The sequence below is a fragment of the Lottia gigantea genome, assembly GCF_000327385.1.
Source record: "Lottia gigantea unplaced genomic scaffold LOTGIsca_146, whole genome shotgun sequence".
Classification (NCBI taxonomy): Eukaryota; Metazoa; Mollusca; class Gastropoda; family Lottiidae; genus Lottia; species Lottia gigantea.
The window spans coordinates 8846-31922 of NW_008707735.1; the positions used below are offsets into that span (position 1 = coordinate 8846).

Consider the following 23077-nt stretch of genomic DNA (forward strand, 5'->3'; position numbering starts at 1 on the left):
AGACATCCACAATGATCTGGAGGTCATCCATGGATATACAGACTCTTACGGAAAACGCAAGATGGTATCGTACGATGCCGGAGACGATGCTGTAACTATTATCCAGCAGTTTGTCCGGAAACAGAGTGTCAGTGTCATTGAAATGTTCAGGAAATTTGATTCGGACGGGAGTCAGAGTGTTAGTTATGAAGAATTTGAACAAGGTTTGAAGGTGGGTAGATATTACTGTACCTGATCGGGTTTAGAATTGAGGTGCCTCGTAAAACTAGAACACCTGATGTCACTCTGTGATATTGTTTAACAGAATAAGAAATATTTATATTGTAGGACTCGGGCGTGACCCTGTCACCTCTACAACTAGAATTACTGATTAAAAAACTGGATGAAGATGGTGATGGCGAGATTGATTTCAGGTCAGACAACGATTTCTGAACAAGATTGTGGGTTTGGGATTACTTGTATTGACCCTGTCTAGTAGATATATAGATAGCTATACTCTAGTAATATTCACGACAAGATTGTGGGTTGGGATTACTTGTATTGACCCTTTCTAGTAGATATATATATAGCTATACTCTAGTAATATTCACGACAAGATTGTGGGTTGGGATTACTTGTATTGATCCTGTATAGTAGATATATATATAGCTATACTCTAGTAATATTCACGACAAGATTGTGGGTTGGGTTTACTTGTATTGATCCTGTATAGTAGATATATATATAGCTATACTCTAGTAATATTCACGACAAGATTGTGGGTTGGGATTACTTGTATTGATCCTGTATAGTAGATATATATATAGCTATACTCTAGTAATATTCACGACAAGATTGTGGGTTGGGTTTACTTATATTGATCCTGTATAGTAGATATATATATAGCTATACTCTAGTAATATTCACGACAAGATTGTGGGTTGGGATAACTTATATTGACCCTGTCTAGTAGATATATATATAGCTATACTCTAGTAATATTCACGACAAGATTGTGGGTTGGGATTACTTGTATTGACCCTGTCTAGTAGATATATATATAGCTATACTCTAGTAATATTCACGACAAGATTGTGGGTTGGGAATACTTGTATTGACCCTTTCTAGTAGATATATATATAGCTATACTCTAGTAATATTCACGACAAGATTGTGGGTTGGGATTACTTGTATTGACCCTTTGTAGTAGATATATATATAGCTATACTCTAGTAATATTCACGACAAGATTGTGGGTTGGGTTTACTTGTATTGATCCTGTCTAGTAGATATATATATAGCTATACTCTAGTAATATTCACGACAAGATTGTGTGTTGGGATTCTTGTATTGACCCTTTCTAGTAGATATATATATAGCTATACTCTAGTAATATTCACGAGAAGATTGTGGGTTGGGATTACTTGTATTGGCCCTGTCTAGTATATATATATATATAGCTATACTCTAGTAATATTCACGACAAGATTGTGGGTTGGGATTACTTGTATTGACCCGGTCTAAAATATAATAAAATCCAAGGTTCAGGGTTCAGGGGGTGTAAAAATATTAACTTAGGTTGTATTAGATATTTATTGACTAACAAATTTCTATTTCAGTGAACTCGTGGCAGTTATTTGAAATTAAAATTCAGAAAATATTACAGATAGAATATTAGACTGTTGATAAATTTGGCACGCAATTCATGAGGTTTATTGTCACCTGGGAAAGTAAATTGCTGTCAACCTTGCAACTGCTTGATTTGTGAAAATGGTGGGCTAATATAACCGTCCATTAAACCGCTTCGGTATTCGCAGTATCTGAGTGGATACAAGATTTTCATGTCCGAATCTCAATGACTTAATAGTAATGTCTATTCAATATTAATTAATAGGGTTTCGTCATATAAACTGTTATTGTTCTTCTAGAAAACTAGAATCAATCCAATACCCACCATATTTTATTATAAAAAAAAACAAGTTTAATATGAGTTAATACAGTTTTTATCTATCACCAGGATATTGTTGATTTAATATTTAATTTGTATATATCAATATCATATGTGCTGTGTTATTTATCATTATTAGAAAATAAATAATCTAGAAATATATTTACTGTTATAACAAAAAACACAAGGGGTATATTATGGTAAATATATTTACTGTTATAACAAAAAACACAAGGGGTATATTATGGTAAATATATTTACTGTTATAACAAAAAACACAAGGGGTATATTATGGTAAATATACTTACTGTTATAACAAAAAACACAAGGGGTATATTATGGTAAATATACTTACTGTTATAACAAAAAACACAAGGGGTATATTATGGTAAATATACTTACTGTTATAACAAAAAACACAAGGGGTATATTATGGTAAATATACTTAATACAATATACATAACTCTGACTTTACACTAGTCTGTATACTCTAGTTTAACCCTGGCTTTACACTAGTCTGTATATTCTAGTTTAAGCCTGGCTTTACACTAGTCTGTATACTCTAGTTTAACCCTGGCCTTACACTAGTCTCTATTCAATAGTTTAACCCTGACTTTACACTAGTCTGTATACTCTAGTTTAATCTTGGCTTTACACTAGTCTGTATACTCTAGTTTAACCTTGGCTTTACACTAGTCTGTATACTCTAGTTTAATCTTGGCTTTACACTAGTCTGTATACTCTAGTTTAATCTTGGCTTTACACTAGTCTGTATACTCTAGTTTAACCTTGGCTTTACACTAGTCTGTATACTCTAGTTTAACTCTGGCTTTACACTAGTCTGTATACTCTAGTTTAACCCTGGCCTTACACTAGTCTGTATTCAATAGTTTAACCCTGACTTTACACTAGTCTGTATACTCTAGTTTAACCTTGGCTTTACACTAGTCTGTATACTCTAGTTTAAGTCTGGCTTTACACTAGTCTGTATACTCTAGTTTAACTCTGGCTTTACACTAGTCTGTATACTCTAGTTTAACTCTGGCTTTACACTAGTCTGTATTCAATAATTTAACCCTGGCTTTACACTAGTCTGTATACTCTAGTTTAACTCTGGCTTTACACTAGTCTGTATTCAATAGTTTAACTCTGGCTTTACACTAGTCTGTATTCAATAGTTTAACTCTGGCTTTACACTAGTCTGTATACTCTAGTTTAACTCTGGCTTTACACTAGTCTGTATTCAATAATTTAACCCTGGCTTTACACTAGTCTGCGCCTAGTTGTTCGGATGGGACAATAAACTGAGGCCTCGCGAGCTTCAGGCTGTGCAAGTTAAGGAATAAAGATACCTCGACAGTTGCAAATAAAAAAAGAGCAGGCTGATGACGCTTTCCTGGCAAAATGTCCCTCATTTTACCAAGTATGGCGTTGCCTGTCTTCATTAGCCCACATGGTGCAGAAAAATAGAACGTAAAACTCCACTTCAATTTATTCTTCTTGTGTTAACCTGGTCTACGAGATAGACGCGATTCATTTTTTTTTATTTAAAAACATTACTGAATTTGTTAAAATTACTGCTTTGAAAGTGACTATTGTTACTTTAGAGCATGCGCATTAAACACTTATTCTGGTGGTCTATGCCGGTAAAGAATGCTATTCATTGACTTGTTTAGATTGTAATTAGAATTTTTTTTTTCGACTACGGCTGCCGTTACATATCCTGCGCCAATTTTTCAGTAGTTACTGTAGTCAATGACTGTGGTCTGGCGCTTTAAAATCAGATCGAAGGGACGTAACTCTTCTTAGACCGGAAGCTAACAGACCATCAAAATGGCGTCCGTTTTGTTTCGAAGTGGTCGACAAGCAGACAAATTACTAATTCAAAATGCATCTAGGGTGAGATTTTCATTTGCACTTCGCGGTTTTGATGATTTTGATGTGTTCTATCCAATGCATTGAAATAAAAATCGTTGCAAGAGAGAGACAATTTAATTTTCAACCGTTTTTGTTTGACTTTTTGACATTCGTATGAACTTGGTTTGTTGTTGTGTAGCAAACGGTGTCAGAGGTAGTTTTTGTTTTGCAATAAATCTCTATTTAATGAAACACGACACATTTATGGAATTGCTTTGATTTTTTAAATAAATTTATCCATTCACTATTTAAAAAAAAAACCAACTTTGGTGTTGGATTGATTAACTATTTCACAAAGGATGACGTGAGGCTGGTGACTTCGCATTGTTTATACCCTTTGGCCTTTTATCTATTGTCTCTCTTAATCACTTGTTATTTCCCCCTTTTATCTATTGTCCCTCTTAATCTCTATATTGTTTCTTGTTGGTATATATTTTGTTATGTTTCATTCTCTTGCCCCTACATCTGATGACGACATGTGTATATTGTGTTGAAACGTTCTGTGCCCAACCTTATTAAAGAAGTGTGTTATATTCCATAATATTGTCTTGTGTTTTTGTTATATGTGCTCCTCGCTTCTATGTCGTTCAAATCTTATAGTTGTTTTTAGTAAATTTGGTTAATTTTAAGACACGTTTACTTGGTTGTAAGTTATGAATTTGATTGATATTCATGTAATTTTTGTATTGGTCATTGTGCAAAGGCCCCTATGACTTGAATCATCAAGAACTGGTAGAACAGATAAAAGTAATTACCTAGTGCAGCTCAATTAGATTAAAAAAAACACGAATATAACTACCGGTATATATATTAGGTTATCTTACATACAGTTTTAATATGATAAACTTCTTCAGACAGAGTTTCTTGATGTCCAGATTCGTTGAAAATAGTTTTGGTTGAAATTTGAAATAGATTTGGTTGAAGTTGAAATAAGTTTGGTTGAAGTTTGAAATAAGTTTGGTTGAAGTTGAAATAAGGTTGAAGTTGAAAATTATTTTTGGTTGTATGTTTGCAGAATAAAAATCATTGCCATTGATTGTGATTTATTCTGTTATTTTTTTCAGATTCTAGGTGCAACATCCAATCCCTCTCAGAGAAATCTTTCAATTCATGAACATCTTGGTTTTGGTTTGTTGTCTGAGGCTGGAGTTTCTATTCCTCGTTACCGAGTAGCCAGTTCTCCTGGTCAAGTTCAAGACTATGCTAAAGAATTAGGTATATAATATATATTACACTTGTGTGTTATATCCTTCGAAAATTGTTGAATTTTGTGGTTATATTTCATAGATCTATATTTAATGTGGTTATATTTCATAGATCTATATTTAATGTGGTTATATTTCATAGATCTATATTTAATGTGGTTATATTTCATAGATCTATATTTAATGTGGTTATATTTCATAAATCTATATTTAATGTGGTTATATTTCATAGATCTATATTTAATGTGGTTATATTACATAAATCTATATTTAATGTGGTTATATTTCATAGATCTATATTTAATGTGGTTATATTTCATAGATCTATATTTAATGTGGTTATATTTCATAGATCTATATTTAATGTGGTTATATTTCATAGATCTATATTTAATGTGGTTATATTACATAAATCTATTTTTAATGTGGTTATATTTCTCTTTCAGCAAAATTATCAAAAACGCCAGATGTAGTTCTAAAAGCACAAGTTTTGGCGGGAGGTCGAGGTAAAGGATCCTGGGATAGTGGATTAAAGGGTGGTGTAAAACTTGTCTTCAAGTGAGTGATATCTAATTTTAATTGAAATATATCAGTTATCGTTTTTGTTTTGTTTTCATATTGATATGATAATAACAATGATGACTAATATTTTTAACAGGTCATTTATGATACCTGACTTCATCTTACCATCTGATGTAAATTTTCTACAATAAATACTGTGTAATCTTTTCTGGCTTTGTACAAATATGTAAAGATGTTTTAAATTTTAAGTCTTTTTTTTGTATTTTCAGTGATGAGGAAGCTAAAGAAATCTCGGGGAAAATGTTAGGACATAAATTACACACGAAACAAACAGGTGCCGAGGGTAGAATCTGTAATGAGGTCATGGTAGTTGAAAGGTTATATCCCAGAAGAGAGTTTTATTTCGCTATCGCCATGGAACGCAGTTATCATGTTAGTACACAGTCTATTTATAGTATCTATACATACAGACAAAGTTTCCCCCATTGTCCAAAGACCAGTACAGTGAGGTTCAACTATATATTTATGTTTTAGGGACCAGTGTTAGTAGGGAGTTCCCAGGGTGGTGTTAATATAGAAGAAGTAGCACAAGAAAACCCAACAGCTATTGTCAAAGAACCGGTAGATATCACAAGAGGTATCCATAAAGACCAAGCTATATTCCTAGCTAAAGAAATGGGATTCAGTGATAACTGTATTGATCAGGTAAGAAAACTTCTAATAATGATGACAATCTGTAACCCTGTCGTCTCGATTCTCGACAGTAATATTACTGAAAATAGTTTCGATTAGACTGGGTAAGAGTTGGATAGTTTAGACTAGACTGGGTAAGAGTTAGATAGTTTAGACTAGACTGGGTAAGAGTTAGATAGTTTAGACTAGACTGGGTAACAGTTAGATAGTTTAGACTAGACTGGGTAAGAGTTAGATAGTTTAGACTAGACTGGGTAAGAGTTAGATAGTTTAGACTAGACTGGGTAACAGTTAGATAGTTAAGACTAGACTGGGTAACAGTAAGATAGTTAAGACTGGGCTGGGTAAGAGTTACATATTTTACACTGGACTGGGTAAGAGTTAGATAGTTTAGACTGGACTGGGTAAGAGTTAGATAGTTTAGACTGGACTGGGTAAGAGTTAGATAGTTTAGACTGGACTGGGTAAGAGTTAGATAGTTTAGACTAGACTGGGTAACAGTTAGATAGTTTAGACTGGACTGGGTAAGAGTTAGATAGTTTAGACTAGACTGCGTAAGAGTTAGATAGTTTAGACTGGACTGGGTAAGAGCTAGATAGTTTAGACTAGACTGGGTAAGAGTTAGATAGTTTAGACTAGACTGGGTAAGAGTTAGATAGTTTAGACTGGACTGGGTAAGAGTTAGATAGTTTAGACTAGACTGGGTAACAGTTAGATAGTTTAGACTGGACTGGGTAAGAGTTAGATAGTTTAGACTGGACTGGGTAAGAGTTAGATAGTTTAGACTAGTCTGGGTAACAGTTAGATAGTTTAGACTGTACTGGGTAAGAGTTAGATAGTTTAGACTGGACTGGGTAAGAGTTAGATAGTTTAGACTGGACTGGGTAAGAGCTAGATAGTTTAGACTAGACTGGGTAAGAGTTAGATAGTTTAGACTAGACTGGGTAAGAGTTAGATAGTTTAGACTGGACTGGGTAAGAGTTAGATAGTTTAGACTAGACTGGGTAACAGTTAGATAGTTTAGACTGGACTGGGTAAGAGTTAGATAGTTTAGACTGGACTGGGTAAGAGTTAGATAGTTTAGACTTGACTGGGTAAGAGTTAGATAGTTTAGACTGGACTGGGTAAGAGTTAGATAGTTTAGACTGGGCTGGGTAAGAGTTAGATAGTTTAGACTGGGCTGGGTAAGAGTTAGATAGTTTAGATTAGACTGGGTAAGAGTTAGATAGTTTAGACTGGACTGGGTAAGAGTTAGATAGTTCAGATTAGACTGGGTAAGAGTTAGATAGTTTAGACTGGACTGGGTAAGAGTTAGATAGTTTAGACTTGGCTGGGTAACAGTTAGATAGTTTAGACTGGGCTGGGTAAGAGTTAGATAGTTTAGATTAGACTGGGTAAGAGTTAGATAGTTTAGATTAGACTGGGTAAGAGTTAGATAGTTTAGATTAGACTGGGTAAGAGTTAGATTGTATGTGTGAATTAATATTTACAGGCAGCTGAGATTATGTTAAAGTTATATACTGATGTGTTTTTAAAGTGTGATTCCACAATGTTAGAGATTAACCCCATGTCAGAAGATGCCAATGGAAATGGTGAGAAAATTTTGAATGTTTATATGATATTTTTAGTGATATCTTGGACAACCCTAACCCTAACAATTATATAGTAAATAAATAAAACAAGTACTCACAGTACTCACAATCAGAACTGCAAAACAAAACCCGGAATTTTAACAAGATATTCTAGTGTAATATTAAAAATATCTTCTCTTGCAGTTTATTGTATGGATTGTAAATTGAATTTCGATGACAATGCTTTCTACAGACAGAAGAAAATATTTGATATGAAAGATTGGACTCAAGAGGATCCACGAGATAAACAGGCTGCTGAGGCCGATTTGAATTATATTGGTTTAGATGGTAACATTGGTTGTCTAGGTAACTATATTATACTGGTTTAGATGGTAACATTGGTTGTCTAGGTAACTATATTATACTGGTTTAGATGGTAACATTGATTGTCTAGCTAACTATATTATACTGGTTTAGATGGTAACATTGGTTGTCTAGGTAACTATAGTATACTGGTTTAGATGGTAACATTGGTTGTCTAGGTAACTATAGTATATTGGTTTAGATAGTAACATTGGTTGTCTAGGTAACTATATTATATTGGTTTAGATGGTAACATTGGTTGTCTAGGTAACTATATTATACTGGTTTAGATGGTAACATTGGTTGTCTAGGTAACTATATTATACTGGTTTAGATGGTAACATTGGTTGTCTAGGTAACTATATTATACTGGTTTAGATGGTAACATTGGTTGTCTAGGTAACTATATTATACTGGTTTAGATGGTAACATTGGTTGTCTAGGTAACTATAGTATATTGGTTTAGATGGTAACATTGATTGTCTAGGTAACTATATTATACTGGTTTAGATGGTAACATTGGTTGTCTAGGTAACTATATTATATTGGTTTAGATGGTAACATTGTTTGTCTAGGTAATTATATTATATTGGTTTAGATGGTAACATGGGTTGTCTATGTAACTATATTATACTGGTTTAGATGGTAACATTGGTTGTCTAGGTAACTATATTATATTGGTTTAGATGGTAACATTGGTTGTCTAGGTAACTATATTATACTGGTTTAGATGGTAACATTGGTTGTCTAGGTAACTATATTATATTGGTTTAGATGGTAACATTGGTTGTCTAGGTAACTATATTATACTGGTTTAGATGGTAACATTGGTTGTCTAGGTAACTATATTATACTGGTTTAGATGGTAACATTGGTTGTCTAGGTAACTATATTATATTGGTTTAGATGGTAACATTGGTTGTCTAGGTAACTATATTATACTGGTTTAGATGGTAACATTGGTTGTCTAGGTAACTATATTATACTGGTTTAGATGGTAACATTGGTTGTCTAGGTAACTATATTATATTGGTTTAGATGGTAACATTGGTTGTCTAGGTAACTATATTATATTGGTTTAGATGGTAACATTGGTTGTCTAGGTAACTATATTATATTGGTTTAGATGGTAACATGGGTTGTTTTCAGTATAATTAATGAATGTTTTGAGATTGTAATTCTAGTTGTGTTTAGAGTTATATTATTATTGTTATTATACAAGTAAAATGACCTGATTGATATTTTCAGTAAATGGCGCTGGTTTAGCCATGGCAACAATGGATATAATAAAACTACACGGAGGAAACCCTGCCAATTTTCTGGATGTCGGAGGCGGGGCCACGTCAGATCAAGTTAAAGAAGCTTTTAGTCTCATCACCTCTGACCCAAATGTGAGTTAAAAAACATGAAATTACTTTCAAAGTTCAAATTTAACTTCAGATTAGAAAATACTTGAATCCTTGTGTTTTTTTTTAGCTGTTACAACACTTTATATTTCTATTTTATTTATAGGTGGATGCAATTTTAGTGAATATTTTCGGTGGAATTATGAGATGTGATGTTATAGCTCAGGGAATTATTCAGGCTGCTGAAGAACTTGACTTAAACCGAACTATTATAGCTCGGCTACAAGGTATCACTCTATTCCTTCTATTTGATGAATCAATCTTCCTTCATTGTTGAAAGATTGTAAATTGTTAATACTCCGTTTCCCCTCATTCAACACTGTAGAATAGTTGTTTATTTTCAGGAACTCATTCAACACTGTAGAATAGTTGTTTATTTTCAGGAACTCATTCAACACTGTAGAATTGTTGTTTATTTTCAGGAACTCATTCAACACTATAGAATTGTTGTTTATTTTCAGGAACTCATTCAACACTATAGAATTGTTGTTTATTTTCAGGAACTCATTCAACACTGTAGAATAGTTGTTTATTTTCAGGAACTCATTCAACACTGTAGAATTGTTGTTTATTTTCAGGAACTCATTCAACACTGTAGAATAGTTGTTTATTTTCAGGAACTCATTCAACACTGTAGAATTGTTGTTTATTTTCAGGAACTCATTCAACACTGTAGAATTGTTGTTTATTTTCAGGAACTCATTCAACACTGTAGAATAGTTGTTTATTTTCAGGAACTCATTCAACACTGTAGAATTGTTGTTTATTTTCAGGAACTCATTCAACACTGTAGAATTGTTGTTTATTTTCAGGAACTCATTCAACACTGTAGAATTGTTGTTTATTTTCAGGAACTCATTCAACACTGTAGAATTGTTGTTTATTTTCAGGAACTAGAGTAGATGATGCCAAGGCCCTGATAGCAGCCAGTAATTTAAAAATTTTACACTGTGATGATTTAGAAGAAGCAGCCAAGCGGGTAGGTTCACTCATGGGTAGGTTCACTCGTGGGTGGGTTCACTCATGGGTTGGTTAACTGTTGGTAGGTTCACTTGTGGGTAGGTTTAATCGTGGATTGTTCACTTGTTGGTAGTTTCACTCATGGGTAGGTTCACTTGTGGGTTGGTTCACATGTGGGTAGGTTCACTTGTGGGTTGGTTCACTTGTGGGTAGGTTCACTTGTGGGTTGGTTCACTTGTGGGTTGGTTCACTTGTGGGTAGGGTACCCCAATACTAGTAGGCCCTACCCCAGGGTGTTGTGGTGTTTTCTGGTCCCTACCCCATGGTGTGGTGGTGTTTTCTGGTCCCTACCCATGTGTGGTGGTGTTTTCTGGTCCCTACCCCATGGTGTGGTGGTGTTTTGTGGTCCCTACCCCAGGGTGTTGTGGTGTTTTCTGGTCCCTACCCCAGGGTGTGATGGTGTTTTGTGGTCCCTACCCCATGGTGTGGTGGTGTTTTCTGGTCCCTACCCCAGAGTGTGGTGGTGTTTTCTGCTCCCTACCCCAGGGTGTGGTTGGTGTTTTCTGGTCCCTACCCCAGGGTGTGGTGGTGTTTTCTGGTCCCTACCCCATGGTGTTGTGGTGTTTTCTGCTCCCTACCCCAGGGTGTGGTTGGTGTTTTCTGCTCCCTACCCCAGGGTGTGGTGGTGTTTTCTGGTCCCTACCCCATGGTGTTGTGGTGTTTTCTGGTACCACGATAGTAGTGGGCTCTCCCTAGCCAAGATTGAAAGTAAGGATTTTAGTTTAACCTATATTCTATCTCAGTCCGTATCCAGTTAAACTGAATTCTAATCAAAGATGAATGTTGTCAGGCTCCACTGGAATATAGTCTGTAATTCTTTGAATTGATCTATCTTTCAGGCAGTCACTGTATCAAAAATGGTGAAAACAGCTCGGAAAGATGGAATACATATTCATTTTGAATTACCCCTGTAAATACTGTAATTTATAAATATTGTTTCTAAAACTATTAATATATCAAAAGATAAAACCCTGTGTCAGTATTTTGTGTTGTTTTTTTTCTACTTTTCTTGGTAAAGCCTGGAGTTACATTCCATATTTTACAACTCATCAAAAAATCCATGAAGAACATTGATTTCTTCTCCAGTTTTACCCCAAGTTGGTCTAGTGATTAAGTACAAATAAAAGAATATACAGGGTTATTTGAAGTTTCAATCTGGTTTCAATCACATATTATCAACTGATTATTGGCAAATCTCACAGCAATGTCTTTCACAGGCTAACGAAGGGGAAAGCAAAACTTTGAAAATAGTCTACATTAACTCTTTAATACAGACAGCTGTGGGATAAGCAAAGCCATTTATTTATTAATAAACTCATTGCCGTGGAGAGAATCAAGGGAGGAAACTCCCTTTTTTTTTTTACTTGATTGAGAAGAATTACGTCCCTTTAACAACGCTGTTTGTGATTGGTCAGTCATGTTGAAACTTGTTCAATGAAAGATAAAGGAAAGAAGATGGCGCATTTTTCGTCTGCTTGGTGAGGAATTTTTTTTTTGTTATCATCCATGAGTTGTTTCTAATGACGTTTGACCGGTGTTGAAAACCCATATCAGATTCGATAAACGACGGGAAGAGGAAAACATCGATAAACCAGATACAAACTTGTAATGTTTACATTTGTTATGGTGCGTTTAATTTGCAGACCAAGCCATCTTTGTTTAACATTCACTTGACCTACTTATTAAAGTACTTGCTACTATGACATTGTCCAGGCTAGAGTTGTAAATAAAATTGATCTAGCTGTCCACTTGTATAACCCTGTTCACCCTGTAGGTGGCCAACTCAGGCACTAGCAACAAAAATCGTCGGATTGATTGAGCTATGACTTGGACTTATTTTATTAATATTGACAGAACTTCAAGGGCCTGTGACGGATACCTTTATAAGCTTGTAGACGTAGTTCATTGTACAGTGGCAGAACAGACTGTGGTACACAAGTGTCGTCTGAAAGTAAAAATAAAGTAATATGGCAGCTTTTTATATTTTCTATAGATCAAATTTTAAGATCTTGGAATTCTACAAGCAGTAATGTCAGATCTAAAGAATTACATTTCTGTCTATTTTCAGTTGAAGTAGCTATTTCCTGTATAAAATATTAAGATGACGTCTGTTCCTGCGTTGATGGTACTATATTCTAACGACAGTGTAGAGATACGTTACACAGATAAAACCCGATTACAACTGTCACCATGTGGCTCCACCTTGATTCATTTTGACAATCCTGACTCTGGCTCCCATCCTGTCTATGGTAGGTACCAGTTTATCATAGAAGAGAGTAATGATGGCCTGAAACTTGCCACAGTTTTAGTGTTTAGTATTTTTTTGAGTTCTAGAGACTGATTTGACAAATATCTTGTTAAGCCTGTTATTCGTAGATGATGACCAGTTCAACTCTTTCTGACTCACATCTGATATCTTATACAGTAGAAACTTAGAGTTATTTTGATTCGAGTTCCCAGGGTTAATCATCTGATATCTAAGTGAGACTTACACTGGTTGACTGAAACCCTTTCCTTTCTACCTTATTTCATGTAAGAATTTGAACTAATATTTGTTGATATTTTTAGGAGTGACTAGAGTTCAGCAGAGAGTGAGATTTGTCACCAGTAATAATAAACAGAAAGTTTTACAAGCACTAGATTTCAGGAATAGATTTTCAGAACGACCCTATTTATGTCGAGAATTGATTCCCAAATCAGAGATTACGGTAAGCATCAAGAACTATTTTTATTGTATACTAACTATTTCAATTCTTCTATCCAGGACTCTATATTGTTTGATTGTTGATTTGACTGTAAATACCAGTCATGTCTGACTTGCAACTTCAAAATGTTTGGTTCAGGGATCACCAGGCCTACTGTGTCTTGAGTCACATACATGTTTATTGTATAAAGAACACTAGGTCTTGATTAGTATTGAAACAAACAAACAACCCCTATTCTGAATTCAGAATTCTGAAATCAATACTAACACATAACAGAAATGCAATTTTGGATATTTTGGTTTGTTTTCAAGCTATTAATGGAGAAATTCATGCTGGCTCGATCTCTTCACTATCTGTATTTTATGTATTTCAGGGTTTATATAACAATATAAGAGAAGTAAAATGGAATATAACGTTAGAATCAGGGAAATATGAGATATTACCTGATGGAAGTATAAGATTGATGTCAGTTGACGAGTTCGCTAGTCTTGTTTTATCAGCACACGGTCGCGATTTTACAGTTTGTTATCTTTCTAAGATTAGCGAGGATCCCAAAAAACACAAAGACAAAACCTCACCAAAATTAGTTCGAGCAAAAACTGATTTCAGTGTTTCAGGTGTCCAGAGCTTCCAGCAACAGAACGATGCCATCCACCGATCTTCCACACCCCCAAATATAGATTTGACATTATTAGACAATGGCAGCTCTCCGGAGTTTAAAATTGACCCTGTTTATACTCAGCGTGTCTCAACACCAACTAAACATAAAACAGTATCAATTAATGAAACCCCTATAGTGACGCCATATGGACCAACGGCTATTTTTAAATCAAACCAGGATAATTCACCTATCAACAATCTTCATGAGTTGTCTAGTATTAGTAGAATATCTTCAGAAGGTCTGAACGGTACTATAGAAACAGTAGATATAAGTCTAGTTCCTGGAGAACATTGTCGTTTACCAAACAAACAGTCATCAGACCCCTTTACATCCCATAATAGTTCTGATAGTAATTCATCCAATCAAAATAAAGAAGAGAGTTCAGTGCGGTACTATTATACCTGGGTTACGAGACATTATTCTACCAGTCAGTGTCCAATCATCTGGAGTCATCCATTAAAACTGGCCAATCAGGTGCTTGAAAATCCAAAAGGTAAGTAGTTTATAATCGGTGAATATTCCTATCAGATGTCCCTACCCCAAATGATCTTTTTGTGTCAAATGACTCAGTTACAATGGGAACCTGTAATTAAAATAGTAAAATGAATTCTGTAAACAAGAGGTTAGATCTAAGTAATTCAGCTGTCTTTGAGATTTTCATCGTACATTGAGATTGATTTGTTGTTTATTTCAGTTCTGAACAGCTTAAATAAAAAAACACAACCCATCTTGAAATTAGATGACAAGGATGTAGTAAAGAGTTGTCTGCCACTGCCACAACCTTTGACCTGTCCCTATCAACATCTTCACCGGTGGTCAACTGGTCAAGAAGAATATTTTCAGTCAGGGAGAATAGGGATGGTGATGGCTGATGGAGTTATTTTTAGGTAGGAAATTTTATTTTCTTATAGTATCAGTAAAGTAGTAAAGCTAACTATCAGTAAGCCAACCTAGAGGATGTAAAGGGTTATAGTAAAACTATCAGTAAGCCAACCTTGAGGATATTAAGGGTTATAGAAAAGCTATCAGTAAGCCAACCTAGAGGATGTAAAGGGTTATAGTAAAGCTATCAGTAAGCCAACCTAGAGGATGTAAAGGGTTATAGTAAAACTATCAGTAAGCCAACCTAGAGGATGTAAAGGGTTATAGTAAAGCTATCAGTAAGCCAACCTAGAGGATGTAAAGGGTTATAGTAAATTTATCATTAAGTCAACCTAGAGGATGTAAAGGGTTATAGTAAAGCTATCAGTAAGCCAACCTAGAGGATGTAAAGGGTTATAGTAAAGCTACCAGTAAGCCAACCTAGAGGATATTAAGCGTTATAGTAAAGCTATCAGTAAGCCAACCTAGAGGATGTAAAGGGTTATAGTAAATTTATCATTAAGTCAACCTAGAGGATGTAAAGGGTTATAGTAAAGCTATCAGTAAGCCAACCTAGAGGATGTAAAGGGTTATAGTAAATTTATCATTAAGTCAACCTAGAGGATGTAAAGGGTTATAGTAAAGCTATCAGTAAGCCAACCTAGAGGATGTAAAGGGTTATAGTAAAGCTATCAGTAAGCCAACCTAGAGGATGTAAAGGGTTATAGTAAAGCTACCAGTAAGCCAACCTAGAGGATATTAAGCGTTATAGTAAAGCTATCAGTAAGCCAACCTAGAGGATGCAAAGGGTTATAGTAAAGCTATCAGTAAGCCAACCTAGAGGATGTGAAGGGTTATAGTAAAGCTATCAGTAAGCCAACCTAGAGGATATTAAGGGCTATAGTAAAACTATCAGTAAGCCAACCTAGAATATAAACCAACCTAGAGGATGTAAAGGGTTATAGTAAAGCTATCAGTAAGCCAACCTAGAGGATATTAAGGGTTATAGCAAAGCTATCAGTAAGCCAACCTAGAGGATGTAAAGGGTTATAGTAAAGCTATCAGTAAGCCAACCTAGAGGATGTAAAGGGTTATAGTAAAGCTATCAGTAACCCAACCATGGAGGATGTAAAGGGTTATAGTAAAACTATCAGTAAGCCAACCTAGAGGATGTAAAGGGTTATAGTAAAACTATCAATAAGCCAACCTAGAGGATATTAAGGGTTATAGAAAAGCTGTCAGTAAGCCAACCTAGAGGATGTAAAGGGTTATAGTAAAGCTATCAGTAAGCCAAACTAGAGGATGTAAAGGGTTATAGTAAAGCTACCAGTAAGTCAACCTAGAGGATGTAAAGGGTTATAGTAAAGCTATCAGTAAGCCAACCTAGAGGATGTAAAGGGTTATAGTAAAGCTATCAGGAAGCCAACCTAGAGGATGTAATGGGTTATAGTAAAGCTATCAGTAAGCCAACCTAGAGGATACCTAGAGGATGAAAGTTTGATTATAATTATTATATTACAGATTAGTTTACCTGCCCTCAATGACTACAGTAGAAATGTTTCCAGGAGATGGAAGTGTTATTTATTCTCATGGTGTCTCGGGACAATTTTATCAACATCTTCTCTTTAAAAACAACAAGGTAGGTCTAGATTTAAAAACAAGAAGGTAGATCTAGATTTAAAAACAACAAGGTAGGTCTGGATTTAAAAACAACAAGGTAGGTCTGGATTTAAAAACAACAAGGTAGGTCTAGATTTAAAAACAACAAGGTAGGTCTAGATTTAAAAACAACAAGGTAGGTCTAGATTTAAATACAACAAGATAGGTCTAGATTTAAAAACAACAAGGTGGGTGTAGATTTAAAAACAACAAGGTAGGTCTGGATTTAAAAACAACAAGGTAGGTCTAGATTTAAAAACAACAAGATAGATCTAGATTTAAAAACAACAAGATAGATCTGGATTTAAAAACAACAAGGTTGGTGTAGATTTAAAAACAACAAGGTAGGTCTAGATTTAAAAACAACAAGGTGGGTGTAGATTTAAAAACAACAAGGTAGGTCTGGATTTAAAAACAAGAAAGTTCTAGATTTAAAAACAGCAAGGTGGGTGTAGATTTAAAAACAACAAGAAAGTTCTAGATTTAAAAACAACAAGATAGGTCTAGATTTAAAAACAACAAGATAGGTCTAGATTTAAAAACAACAAGATAGGTCTAGATTTAAAAACAACAAGATAGGTCTAGATTTAAAAACAACAAGGTCGGTCTGGATTTAAAAACAACAAGGTAGGTCTAGATTTAAAAACAACAAGGTAGGTCTAGATTTAAAAACAACAAGATAGGTCTAGATTTAAAAACAACAAGGTAGGTCTGGATTTAAATACAACAAGATAGGTCTAGATTTGAAAACAACAAAGTAGGTCTAGATTTAAAAACAACAAGATAGGTCTGGATTTAAAAACAACAAGATAGGTCTAGATTTAAATACAACAAGATAGGTCTAGATTTAAATACAACAAGATAGGTCTAGATTTAAAAACAACAAGATAGGTCTAGATTTAAAAACAACAAGATAGATCTAGATTTAAAAACAACAAGATAGATCTAGATTTAAAAACAACAAGATAGGTCTAGATTTGAAAACAACAAGATAGGTCTAGATTTAAAAACAACAAGGTCGGTCTGGATTTAAAAACAACAAGATAGGTCTAGATTTAAATACAACAAGGTAGGTCTAGATTTAAAAACAACAAGATGGGTGTAGATTTAAAAACAACAAGGTAGGTCTAGATTTAAAAACAACAAGGTGGGTGTAGATTTAAAAACAGCAAGGTAGGTCTAGATTTAAAAACAACAAGATGGGTGTAGATTTAAAAACAACAAGATAGGTCTGGATTTAAAAACAACAAGATAGGTCTAGATTTAAATACAACAAGATAGGTCTAGATTTGAAAACAACAAAGTAGGTCTAGATTTAAAAACAACAAGATAGGTCTAGATTTAAAAACAACAAGATAGGTCTAGATTTAAAAACAACAAGGTGGGTCTAGATTTAAAAACAACAAAATAGGTCTGGATTTAAAAACAACAAGGTAGGTCTAGATTTAAAAACAACAAGATAGGTCTGGATTTAAAAACAACAAGGTCGGTCTAGATTTAAAAACAACAAGGTCGGTCTAGATTTAAAAACAACAAGATAGGTCTAGATTTAAAAACAACAAGATAGGTCTAGATTTAAAAACAACAAGGTAGGTCTAGATTTAAAAACAACAAGATAGGTCTGGATTTAAAAACAGCAAGGTGGGTCTAGATTTAAAAACAACAAGATAGGTCTGGATTTAAAAACAACAAGATAGGTCTAGATTTAAAAACAGCAAGGTGGGTCTAGATTTAAAAACAACAAGATAGGTCTGGATTTAAAAACAACAAGATAGGTCTAGATTTGAAAACAACAAAGTAGGTCTGGATTTAAAAACAACAAGATAGATCTAGATTTAAAAACAACAAGATAGATCTAGATTTAAAAACAACGAGATAGGTCTAGATTTAAAAACAACAAGGTAGGTCTAGATTTAAAAACAACAAGATAGATCTAGATTTAAAAACAACAAGATAGGTCTAGATTTAAAAACAACAAGATAGGTCTAGATTTAAAAACAACAAGGTAGGTCTAGATTTAAAAACAACAAGGTAGGTCTAGATTTAAATACAACAAGGTAGGTCTAGATTTAAAAACAACAAGGTAGGTCTAGATTTAAAAACAACAAGGTAGGTCTAGATTTAAAAACAACAAGATAGATCTGGATTTAAAAACAAGGTAGGTCTAGATTTAAAAACAACAAGATAGGTCTAGATTTGAAAACAACAAGATAGGTCTAGATTTAAAAACAACAAGGTAGATCTGGATTTAAAAATGATATACCTTAAAGATTATATACCTAGAGGGATTTGTCAATAATAAGATTAAACACATATCTTTGTCTCACCAAACACCTTATCTCATTAAACCCAATGTTTGTTTTCAGCTGGAAGAGAGATCCTATTCAATAAAAAGCCTTCCACCTCCAGTACCAAACTCTACCTACTCCATACAGAAAATAGTTCAACGGGGCTCACGATTTCTAAAAGAGGCTGTAGATAATGATAAACATACTCGACGAGAGGAACTGCCTTGTTGGAGGGTGAGTAGGGTTTATTGTTCTCTACCTTGTTGAAGGGTGAGTAGGGTTTATTGTTCTCTACCTTGTTGGAGGGTGAGTAGGGTTTATTGTTCTCTACCTTGTTGAAGGGTGAGTAGGGTTTATTGTTCTCTACCTTGTTGAAGGGTGAGTAGGGTTTATTGTTCTCTACCTTGTCGGAGAGTGAGTAGGGTTTATTGTTCTCTACCTTGTTGGAGAGTGAGTAGGGTTTATTGTTCTCTACCTTGTTGGAGGGTGAGTAGGGTTTATTGTTCTCTACCTTGTTGGAGGGTGAGTGGGATTTATTGTTCTCTACCTTGTTGGAGGGTGAGTGGGATTTATTGTTCTCTACCTTGTTGGAGGGTGAGTAGGGTTTATTGTTCTCTACCTGGTTGGAGGGTGAGTAGGGTTTATTGTTCTCTACCTTGTTGGAGGGTGAGTAGGGTTTATTGTTCTCTACCTTGTTGAAGGGTGAGAGGGGTTTATTGTTCTCTACCTTGTTTGGAGGGTGAGTGGGGTTTATTGTTCTCTACCTTGTTGGAGGGTGAGTAGGGTTTATTGTTCTCTACCTTGTTGAAGAGTGAGTGGGGTTTATTGTTCTCTACCTTGTTGGAGGGTGAGTAGGGTTTATTGTTCTCTACCTTGTTGGAGGGTGAGTGGGGGATTTTATTTACTCAGAGCTAGGACTCAGACTTTAGGATGAAAATAAAACAGTTATAATTTTATTTATAAGTTTTGATATGATGTTAGGGCCATGGATGGTGCTTGCAAGATTCAAAGAACTGGTTTGTTTTTTTTACAGCATGAAGAAAGTAAACGGTTGGAACGTGTAACCTGTGAGATTCTAGAAGAGTGTACAGTGCCAGGTCGAGGGAAGTTTATGGCATACACCAATGGTAGAATCAGGATTGTGTTTGAAGATAGAACTGCGTTAGATATGGTTTGTGATTTCTCCACGCGACTTCACTCCTGTTTACATCAACACGGCAAGCCAGACCACTCTCCTCAGGTTCGTTTTCACATTTGTCAAATTAGTCCAGTTTGTGATATGTAAAATTTCCTGTCTTTATCATTAAAACTTCAGTCAGAGTTTTTATGAGGAGTATTTTATGCCGTGTCTCAGCCTGTTACTAGGTTTTCAGTTTATTTTTCAGGAGAAAATGATGCCGAGAGTAACAGGTTTTGACAAGTTAATGGGACGTGAATCATGTAGATTATTGTTACCTAATGGCCAGTATATACTAGTAGATATTACTAAACCAGGAATATATGATAGGTAAATCATTTCTTAATGTTTAGAGATACCTTGATACTTATTTCAGATATACAATCCTCATCAGGACAACTGATGTCCTGTATAGCAATATATCATACCAATATATCGATTATTCCAGACAGATTAATAATTTTAGGTATATAAGCGCAGCTAAAGAATGGGCGAAGTGGGTGAACTCTCTACCAAAAGATCGTGGTAAATTTTATCAGAACATGGCAACAGCTGCTGTTCAACCATTGTAAGTTTTATTATAGTCTATATTTCTTATATTAACATTGTAAGTTTTATTATAGTCTATATTTCTTATATTGACATTGTAAGTTTTATTATAGTCTATATTTCTTATATTAACATTGTAAGTTTTATTATAGTCTATATTTCTTATATTAACATTGTAAGTTTTATTATAGTCTATATTTCTTATATTGACATTGTAAGTTTTATTATAGTCTATATTATTATAGTCTATATTTCTTATATTGACATTGTAAGTTTTATTATAGTCTATATTTCTTATATTGACATTGTAAGTTTTATTATAGTCTATATTTCTTATATTAACATTGTAAGTTTTATTATAGTCTATATTTCTTATATTGACATTGTAAGTTTTATTATAGTCTATATTTCTTATATTGACATTGTAAGTTTTATTATAGTCTATATTTCTTATATTGACATTGTAAGTTTTATTATAGTCTATATTTCTTATATTGACATTGTAAGTTTTATTATAGTCTATATTTCTTATATTGACATTGTAAGTTTTATTATAGTCTATATTTCTTATATTGACATTGTAAGTTTTATTATAGTCTATATTTCTTATATTAACATTGTAAGTTTTATTATAGTCTATATTTCTTATATTGACATTGTAAGTTTTATTATAGTCTATATTTCTTATATTGACATTGTAAGTTTTATTATAGTCTATATTTCTCAATGAGATAGAGTAGATATGATAATATAGGAGCTTGTTTAAAAATTGATGAAATATCCAGGTTGACTAGCGGTTGTTTTATTTTTCAGTTGTGTGGAGTCTGAACTAAAGAAAATCAACTGTTTTAACTGTATCCTTTATAACAGTACCTGATATCACTTCAAGATTTGCAGACTTGTCACTTTCAACTCAGTGTGACTTCAGTCATAGAATTTTAGTCAATTTCAGAGGTATAAATAAAAACAGTTCCTGATATACATCATAAGCTAGAAAAATCTCACAAAAATGCCTTTAACTTGAATTCTGTTTACCTTAATTTATCAATCAGATATAGTAGAAAATACAGTTTTAAACCAACTTCCAGGTACAGCAAGTCAATCAACTGATAGTCTTACCAAACCTTCTCTAGATTCTTTTCAACCAGCTCCTTATTCTAGTTATCTTCCCCAGAATTTCAATCAATTGACACTAGGTGGTGCTTATAGTGATAGTGGTTATTCGCTCTACCCATCACAATATAGTTCCTACGCCACAAGAAATTGTTCCAGTGCAGCGTATAATCTCCAACAGTCTAGTCATCAGAAAGAGGCTGAGATTTTCAACGGTTTCAATTCAGTCCGTCAAGCGCTTTTAAAAACTTCCAAATTAATAAACGACATTGATGACATTTTAGAGAAAACCCCAGAAACTCTGAAATAGACAGACCAGAAACTCTGAAATAGACAGGCCAGAAACTCTGAAATAGACAGGCCAGAAACTCTGGAATAGACAGGCCAGAAACTCTGAAATAGACAGACCAGAAACTCTGAAATAGACAGGCCAGAAACTCTGAATTAGACAGGCCAGAAACTTTGAAATAGACAGACCAGAAACTCAGAAATAGACAGGCCAGAAACTCTGAATTAGACAGGCCAGAAACTCTGAATTAGACAGGCCAGAAACTCTGAAATAGACAGGCCAGAAACTCTGAATTAGACAGGCCAGAAACTTTGAAATAGACAGACCAGAAACTCTGAAATAGACAGGCCAGAAACTCTGAAATAGACAGGCCAGAAACTCTGAATTAGACAGGCCAGAAACTCTGAAATAGACAGACCAGAAACTCTGAATTAGACAGGCCAGAAACTCTGAAAAATACAGGACAGAAACTCTGAATTAGACAGGCCAGAAACTCTGAAATAGACAGGCCAGAAACACTAAATTAGACAGGACAGAAACTCGGAGTTTAAAGAGACTTTGTATATCTGTGATATGTTAAAGTGCTGGAAAGATTCTAATATTATTTATTTATATTTTTATCATCAATTTTATAAATTGTATCATATAACTTGAGTTATACTGGTAAATATTTTTATAAAGATCAATTTGATTGAAGAAAACTTAGTGTTAACAATGCAATAGTGAACCACTGTACAATTTTTAGGATCAAACATTTCCCTACCCCATGTGGTATGTGTGTCTACCCTAACCAATGCAGGGCAGCAGAACATGGTATTAACTAGACTAAGGCAAGGTTGACCAATGATTGTCCATCTCAATTTTAGTGTGATAATACATAATTTCACCTCAATTGCAGGGTGGTGAAAAATAAGTCCAAAACATAAACTTCACCACCTTGTTATTGATGTGGGTTTATATTTCACCACCTTGTTATTGATGTGGGTTTATATTTCACCACCTTGTTATTGATGTGGATTTATATTTCACCACCCTGTTATTGATGTGGTTTATATTTCACCACCTTGTTATTGATGTGGGTTTATATTTCACCACCCTGTTATTGATGTGGTTTATATTTCACCACCTTGTTATTGACGTGGATTTATATT

General features: G+C 34.2%; 2 protein-coding genes across 2 annotated transcripts; both read left to right on the top strand.

Annotated features, from left to right (window-relative positions):
• The first annotated feature begins 3756 nt into the window (after positions 1-3756).
• On the top strand, positions 3757-11605 carry LOTGIDRAFT_200562 (hypothetical protein). The gene is made up of 11 exons (XM_009050150.1): positions 3757-3826; positions 4909-5059; positions 5496-5607; positions 5841-6003; positions 6106-6276; positions 7757-7856; positions 8040-8201; positions 9447-9589; positions 9711-9831; positions 10495-10583; positions 11464-11605. Exons 1-11 carry the CDS (start codon positions 3761-3763, stop codon positions 11536-11538), a joined length of 1353 nt encoding a protein of 450 aa, XP_009048398.1. The 5' UTR covers positions 3757-3760; the 3' UTR covers positions 11539-11605.
• A 1120-nt stretch (positions 11606-12725) lies between these two features.
• Positions 12726-21947, top strand: LOTGIDRAFT_172963 (hypothetical protein; the record flags this gene model as incomplete). The annotated part of the gene is made up of 11 exons (XM_009050151.1): positions 12726-12873; positions 13193-13332; positions 13703-14483; positions 14685-14877; positions 16373-16490; positions 18877-19032; positions 19832-20038; positions 20184-20305; positions 20424-20543; positions 21477-21478; positions 21577-21947. The coding sequence occupies 11 exons, from the start codon at positions 12726-12728 to the stop codon at positions 21945-21947; spliced, it is 2358 nt and encodes a 785-aa protein (XP_009048399.1).
• Positions 21948-23077: the final 1130 nt, after the last annotated feature.

Coding starts and splice junctions, on each gene's coding strand:
- LOTGIDRAFT_200562 (XM_009050150.1), top strand. CDS start 3,761: ATGGCGTCCGTTTTGTTTCGAAGTGGTCGACAAGCAGACAAATTACTA. Junction 6,004..6,105: donor CCATGGAACGCAGTTATCAT/GTTAGTACACAG, acceptor TTTATGTTTTAG/GGACCAGTGTTAGTAGGGAG. Junction 6,277..7,756: donor GTGATAACTGTATTGATCAG/GTAAGAAAACTT, acceptor TAATATTTACAG/GCAGCTGAGATTATGTTAAA.